The following is an 8,409-nucleotide window of genomic DNA, read 5'->3' as shown; positions in this document are numbered from 1 at the left end:
AACCCGGTCGAAAGTCATGTGTGTAACAACAATGGTATGAACGGTTTACGTATTGTCAATGAAGATATTTTATAGTGTTTAGTTCTCTTCATTGATAGTGTCCTGTGTGAGTTAAGCCTGAAGCATCAAAATCAATATAAACAGATGACATTTCGTCTTATAAAAGCTCATTCGGGTATTGTGATAGTTCCAAGCGCCTAAAAAGATAGTTATAACAAGTATTGTCTTATACGTTGTAAGGGCGACATTTTTGTGAGAATCATAACAAACCATTTCTGTTGAAAAAATGGTTGGTGTAGTTTTGATGTTTTATATTTAACTAGCAAAAAGACACCTACACGGTTTCAAGACAAGCATTTACGAAATCCACTTTTTTAAATGTTTGGAAGAGATCAGATCATCAGAAAGTTGGTGAATACTTACCATTAGCGACATAATGGTTATAGAAAGATGTTTCATACACCAAACTATAGGTAGTGTATTATTGTAGCTTATTGGGGGGGGGGGGGGGGGGTTCCTCACACGCCACACCCAATCAAATTATGCCACATCACCAATCCCAAATTCATCTCATTTTGATGGAATTTGGTAGGGGTGGTGGTGTGGTGTGGTGTGGTGTGGTGTGGTGTGATAGGAATATATATATATATATATATAGGGGAGGGTTATTTTGAGAACCATGGTGAGTTTTAAGAACTTTAAGAACTCAATTTTGAACCACACATTTAATTAAATGATTTGAAATATGTGGTTGAGATTAAATTTAATTAAAAAATGAAGCAGAAGAGAGAATAAGTATTTTCGATAATTACACAAGTTTAAACGTTAGTTACACATATGTAAAAAGTCGATTCGGTGTGTAAAAAAATAACGTAATTTTTTGTACATCACTTACACTTACGTATTACACATGTGCAAAAAAATTCGAAAAAAAAATTGTTACGTTGAGTTCTTTCGAGTTCTTAAAACTCAAAGTGGTTCTCAAAAGAAATATATATATATATATATATATATATATATATATATTTTCCAACTTAAAAAATAAAAACAATATTTTACTAGAATTTAAAAAATAAAAGTTACAATAAACGTCTACTCCTCGTCTGAATCCGGAAATTCCAAACCTAAAGAACCTATAAGCTCAACTAGATCCCATCTCAACCGATGATGAATATCTTCATCCCGCAAGTCTAATTGGATATCATCGGGAACGGGAACTTGAGTAGGAGGATCCGGTACCCAATCTGGAGATGTTGCATTTCCATCTTCTTTTATTAACATATTGTGTAATATGATGCATGCATACACGTAGCTAGAGATCGTGGTTTTTTTCATTGCACGAACCGGTCGACTAAGTATGCATCATCTATCCTTTAAAACACCGAAAGCTCTCTCGACATCTTTTCTTGCCGATTCTTGCAACTTCTTGAACACCTTTTCATTGGTCTCGACAGGAAACGAAAAGGCTTTCACAAAAACAGACCATTGCGGGTAGATACCATCGACAAGATAGTAGTCACGTCTGTAATATCTCCCGTTGACAAAATACGGACAAAAAGGTGTGGTACCATTTGTTACGCTCTGAAACAACGGTGATGTGTACATAATAGTGACGTCGTTGTTTGAGCGGGAAACACCAAAATAAGAATGCCAAAACCATAAATCATTTGACGCAACCGCTTCTAGTGAGATGGTCGGTCGTTTGATATCACTCCTAACATACGTCCATCGCAACTCTCGTGGACAATTCCTCCATTCAATATGTGTACAATCGATTCCTCCGAGCATCCCTGGAAAATGCCATATAGCATCGTGCGTGGCGTAAAGACGTGTAATGTCGTGTCTTGTTGGTTTTCGTAGAAACTCTTTGCTATACAATTTTATAATCGTGTTACAAAAGAATTGTAGACATTCACGTGAAGTTTTCTCAGACATTTGTAAGTATTCATCGAATTGGTCGGGTGGGTTACCTGTCGCTAATTGACGAATAGCGGATGTGCATTTTTGAAGCGCCGTAAAACTTCGTTTGCCCCTCGCGTCATAAGATTCTTGAAACCATTCTTCGTTTGCTTCGACGTTGGCTACAATCTTTAAAAATAAAGATTTCGGCAAACGAAAGCGTTCCCTAAACGTCTCGTCATTTTATTTCGGCTCCTCCACAAAATAGTCGTTCATTAGCACTTGGTGGGCATGTATACGATCACGCTCCACCATTTTTTTCTTTGGACAGCTTGGGCCTTCAAGTTTGTTATATAGCAACGGGAACTATTCGAGAATGTCATCGTCCGAAGACGAAGAGCTATCGGTGTCTAAGGGAACCAATTATTTTGGAAATTCCATATTTTTTTGTTGTGAATGAAGGGGAAGATTGAGAGTGTTTTGAGTTGGATTTGGTTTTGGTTTTGGTTTTATATTGGTTATTTTTATTTAAACCCTCCCCCCCACTGCTCCCTCCCCAACGGTCATATTCTCTCGAAACACACCCCCTCACTGCGTGATGGCTATCGCGCACACCACCCCCATCACGTGTGATGGGGGACCGGCGGCGGTGTGCAAATTGCCATCACGCGTGATAGCCGGCTCCTCACGCAGCACCCCGCCCCACCTTATATGTATATATATATTTTTTATTATTCATCCAATGATCTTTGGTGTATGGATTATCAACTTTAGTTTATCATGTTCCCTTTTTCGAATAATATAAACAATACCATTAGTAACATTGTTTAGTGTTTACTCCGCGTTAAGGTTATTTTGTGGTTATGATCCGTAAACGAGTTCTTTATCGGTAAGTGGGATCAACAGTCCTCAACTCCTCATGTTACATCTTCCTCTTGTATTACGCTTCAACAGTCAACACTATTTCCTCCTTCAAGTGTAAAAATTTGTTGTATTCGCCTCCCTGCACCAAGTAGTGTTTCAAACAAGTTGATATTTCCACCACTATTGGAGTAAGTTTTGCTCTTAAATATAACGTTGTTAGTAACATGAAATGCAAATTCCGAAACTAGTGTAGAAGTTTGAACAATTAGTAAATCACTTGTTATAGCGGAACAAGTCACATACAAGATATATAACTAAATATATGTGTGTGTACATATTAACTTTCATATAACAATTATATCATACAGGTAAGATATATACATGACCGCTAAAGTTAATTGCAAGATGAACAAGTCATGTACAAGATACAAGATTAATCCAAAATTTTGTAATTTGTTAAGATTAAGTAAACATCATTTATTAACAAACCCTTTTTACAATCATCTTGACCATGTTTAGTAAAGGACCAAACTAACTTGCATCTTATAGAAGTCTTTTGGTCACAAAATATATGTTGTATTGTTGTTAGTAGGGGCGAACCCACATAGGTTCGATCATGGTTTCGGGACACCAATGTGTTTTTAAAAAAATTTAGAGACGGTATATTAAATTTTGTAAGGATCCCATAAAAATAATACTTGAAACCCATACTATTAAACTTGAATTGGTCTAGTGAAAAATACCCAGTTTTACCTTTGAGAGGTTGCATGTTTAAGCCTTACGATGCTCTTTATTGTTGTTGTTTTTTTATATATACTAGTCAATATTAGTTATTTAGTTAGGTATTTGTATCTTTCGTTAGTTTCTCATGTAGTCATTATATATCATCATACGACATATATAATGGCAACATGGGTTTTGCATAGTCTTTTATTATTTATTCCGTTTATGCATATTATAATTAATCGTTTCTTTATGTTAGAGTTAGTTTTTCATGTTATGGTCTTTTATGTGAGACTGTATATATTGCTTACGTTTATGTTTTCCGAGTATGAATAAAAATAAATTAAGTCTATGTTCTATCTAGTTTCTAAGTTGGATTCTTTCTACTTTCATGTTTTGAATGACATCATATTTCTGTGTTTTATTATGTTTCTCGCCTCGACCCGATCCGAAAAATCTGAACACCTAAAAAAATAAGACCCCATTGATAAAAATCCTTGGTCCGCCACATATAGTTAGTGTCTACATCATATCCATTAAGACACAAATCACATTTTGGTAGAAACTTATAAAAATCATGTAAGCATCTAGGTATTTTAAAAGAAGATAGTGATCCACAAGTGGTGAGAAAGTCTGATAACTGTAATCACTCTATTTGTCAAAAATTATAAATTATTATTGCATATTTTATGAATTTGATATCGAAGTCTATGTGACATCCTAAACATGTGTTACTCGTATTGTTTTATAGTTAAATTGTATGTAATGTACACTCATAGATGACAAGATAATCAAACCAAGAAAATGATTATTTAGGGGTGTTTGGCGATTTCATATACACTCATAGATGACAAGATAGTCCAAGAAAAATGTTGAATCATAGATGGCAAGATAATCAAACATGTATTAAAATGTTTAACGGATTAAGATATAGTCTCTGAATAATTTAGCATGTCTCTAAAACTTTAACCAATTAAAGACTCCATAACTATTAAGATGTGTCTTTTAGTGAACCAAACACATTATACCTCTGCCCGATTCAGATGTAGCTATTGTTTCTTTTACATCGAGGTAAATCAACGTTTATATTAATAATATTAATAAGTTTTGTTTGGATGAACTACTTTTATAAAATCTAACTTAGATTTGATCACATATAGTATATAACAAAAATTTGGAATGCAACAAAAGGTTGTGTGCACTTATTGCTTGTTGTAACAAAACTGGTCGTCACGTGAGAGACACGTAAATGAGTTAACGACCAGACTTAACGAGGTTAATAAATTCATATTTAATTGCAAGTGAAAGAAACTACAATGACGAAAATTGCAAACTTGACCCGATTGGACTTAAACCGCATATTTGAACAAACCACAAGAACGAAAAGCGCATTTCACTAAAATAAGTATTATAATAAAGAAAGAGTGAAAAGACATGTTTACCCCTAACTTAACGATTAAATTTAACGGGGTTAATAATTTGGATGTAACTTGCAAGAATTGGCGAACATAGAGAGGTCCATATACAAAAAAATAAACTTTTTGGACTAACTTCGGATTATTTGTCAAACCATAATGACGTAAATGACACTTTACAATTATATGAATCATGCAATGAAAAATACTATTTTATTCTTCAAAAAGTGTGAATCGATGAGTATTGCATTATTCTTTTGAAATTTGCGGTAGGTGCGCTTGTGAGAATCATTACCTTTTGATCCAACAGAATGTTGTCGATATTCTTTTTAAGATTTTTACAAATTAAAAAGCTCAATTATTTTCTTGTAGTTTCATTGAGTTGTCTAACTTTAAGGTTTCATTTTAAGGCTTTTCTAAATCAATATTTCTATCAATCACTTCTATGCTTACATATTATGTTACAAATTTCTCATAATTAAGACGGTGAAAGTAGAGCAATGAAAAATGGGCCCTACTACGTTTATCAGTTGTCTTAAACTAGTCATTACTCCAATCAATGAATGATTTATTTTCCTTACATAGGAGATGGGATATATTACTTCTTAAATAATATTTATTTTAGTTACATCGAGTATTAAAATACCAACCAAATTTGTTAAACAAAATTAAATAATTGCACTATTTTATCCTACGTACAAATTAAAAAGAATCCAATACTCATGCTTATTCATTAAGAGATTGGTTGATATAATTTTAAAAAAATAAGTTATCCATGCATTCAATTGTTCTATTCAAATTACGCAACACATCAATCTCAATCTCTCATATCAAACTTAATGCCACTGAGGCTTCGGCCCACTAGTAAGAGACAGATTGTCTCTTTACCGGTGAATAGAGTAGTATTGCCCACTATTAAAAGACAGATTGTCTCTTTGATGTAACCTGATTCAATACTGGTGAATAGAGTATTATATACGTTTGCAGTTAAGAAAAAGTTTTATATACTTATTTATAAGCACTTGGTTTCTTTTATACTCCTACCCACCCATTTAACTTCTTTAAATCACATGTGTTACAACTTACAAGTCTCCTCTTCTCAACTAAAGAAGTGACCCAAAAAGTGGTATGAAAAGTTTGACTTCAAAGAGTTAAAAGACACGATGTCGTATCGAACTTTCAAAGAATGCGTAAAGTACAACCCACCAAAGCTCCAATGAATGCTTCATAAAAGCCAAAAAAGTCGTACCACTAGTCTCCAAAATACCATAAATTACCCTGGTATCACGGATAAGTTAAGGGAATTTTATTAAAAAACAGAAATTGAAATCGACAGGTCATGTCAAGCCAAATAACAAGAGGCATGACATGATGAGTTGCCAACCCAACTACGCTTTTAACCTTTTTAGTCAATTATACATCTTTTAATATTATGAAACTTACCAAAATTAACTATCTAAAAACACATCTTATACCGTTAAAACCAAAAGATTCTTTACTATGTATCACACAATAATATATATAACATAATTAAACGTGACAAGTGCCAAATGTACTACATTCACACATATAGGTTAATTAATTTGAGTTTTCAAATTTTGCAACTTTACATATATTGTGTTGCATCGTATTAAAGGGCGAGTAACGTTGCTTCATGACTTTGTCAGTTGCGACACCTGACCCCGCTCTCTAAACTTCTTATAAATATCCCCATTGTAAAATTCACGAGTCCTGATCACCAAAATCAGCGACGCTAAACCACCAAAACAACAAACGCAAGCCAATATAATAAACGAGAGCCTATAGCAATGACTACCCATGCAAATCAACTCCTTAACCGCACCCCTGGTTAACCCTTTCTTCGCAAGCTCCTTAACCGCTTCCCGATCATACAAAGGCCCGGTCACCTTCACATTCAATATATACGTCCCTAACGGACTCCCTAACTGCCCACAATTGAACAATGTGGAATAATACTTCAACCCAAAAAGCTCGGAAATTATTGCGAAAATTAACGGAAGTTGCGCACCGAACGAGAACCCAATGATAATAGACGCTACGTACACCGATCCAGGTATTGGGAACGCGATCATAAGAAGACCGACACACGAGAGAAACAAAACCAACGAGAACATCAACGGCCGTGGAAACTTATACTTCACTAGCAAAATTTCAGATACGAATCCAGAAAAAATCCTACCAAAGTAATTCCAAATACTCAAAAGCGAAACAAACGATTTTATCGTCTTCGGAGGGTACCCTAACGACTCACCAATCTGCCCCAAATTATCTACCGCAGTCAAACTCGTCCCAAGCCCACAAAAAGTCGAAATAAACAGAATCAACATATCCGTACTTAAAAGCGCTTGCAAGATTGTGTAATCCTCCCCTCTTTCGGGCTTGTTCAAGAACACATTAGCAAAACACGACGTTTTCCGTTTCACTTCCTCTTTCGACTTTACAACATTTGCGACATCCGTACCATTTGTAACATTCGTTACATTTGTCACATTTTGTGAATAACCCGTGTTGTCACGATCATTAACATCGTCAGGATTATTTATCTTAAGGTTACCAACATCGATCTGGTTACTTTGTTTCCATAGGTTTAATTCCTCCCTAATCGAAATAAAAAGCGGGACGAATAATAAAAATATCACAACCGAAGCACTCGCAGCGTAAGCGGTTCGCGAGAACGCTACTAGATTTTGCGCAATAGTCATGGCCATAATAAACAACGCTAGAAACACAGACACGTATAAAAAACGGTAAAACAAACGAAGCTCGTTCGGCTGTCGAACGAGACTCATGGTCCGGATGGTGTACACGAACACAACCGATATAGCAGCCGGAAGCCACGCGATTAATAATATTAAAGATTTTGAGTCGTTTCCGTACACGGCTGAGTATATTTGTGTCATGATGGCGCCGCTTAAGCCGGTGAAGCCTTTTAGCAAGCCGAGCACGACGCCACGGCTTTCCGGGAAGTTGGAAACAGAAGTGACTAAGGCGCCGGTGTTAGCGAAGTTTTGGGAGTTGGCTCCAATGCAGATGTAAAGACACATCTGCCAGACTTTGGGTTTTGAGATGCGGTTGGTGACGGCTAGCCAGATCATGAAGTAGCCGGTGAAGTTTAAGGCTGAGCCGAGGAGGAGGACGAACCAGGTTGGGGTGATCTCTGCGATTAAGCCGGAGGGTACGCCGACGTTGGCGCCGAGGTCTTTGAAGAAGCCAAGGAGGTTGAGGGTGGTTTGGTCGTAGCCGAGGGAGGATTTGATTTCTTTGGAGTAGACGCCGAAGAGGTAGGTGGCGCCGGCGCCGGTCATGACGAGGAAGGAGGCGAAGAGTGAGAACCATCGGCCGCGGATGACGTGGACGGCGAAGGGTAGTGGTAGTGGTGGTTCACCCATGGTTTGTGGAAGAGGAGGATGGTGTGATGAGTGGGTAGTTAAGTTCAAGTGGATAGACATGATATTATTATTATTATTTATAGAAGTGTGAAATCGTT

General features: G+C 36.2%; 1 protein-coding gene across 1 annotated transcript; it reads right to left on the bottom strand.

Moving 5' to 3' along the window:
• Positions 1-6,500: 6,500 nt before the first annotated feature.
• Positions 6,501-8,350, bottom strand: LOC143605975 (protein NUCLEAR FUSION DEFECTIVE 4-like). Its single transcript, XM_077081903.1, has 2 exons — positions 7,394-8,350; positions 6,501-7,357 (listed from the first exon to the last, which is right to left on the bottom strand). The coding sequence occupies exons 1-2, from the start codon at positions 8,309-8,311 to the stop codon at positions 6,554-6,556; spliced, it is 1,722 nt and encodes a 573-aa protein (XP_076938018.1). The 5' UTR covers positions 8,312-8,350; the 3' UTR covers positions 6,501-6,553.
• Between the last annotated feature and the right edge of the window lie 59 nt (positions 8,351-8,409).

This window comes from Bidens hawaiensis, unplaced genomic scaffold, assembly GCF_021521415.1.
Source record: "Bidens hawaiensis isolate Kalapana, Puna unplaced genomic scaffold, B.hawaiensis_p1.1 tig00072293_1, whole genome shotgun sequence".
NCBI classification, from domain to species: domain Eukaryota; kingdom Viridiplantae; phylum Streptophyta; class Magnoliopsida; order Asterales; family Asteraceae; genus Bidens; species Bidens hawaiensis.
This window is presented reverse-complemented; position numbering and strand designations above follow the sequence as displayed.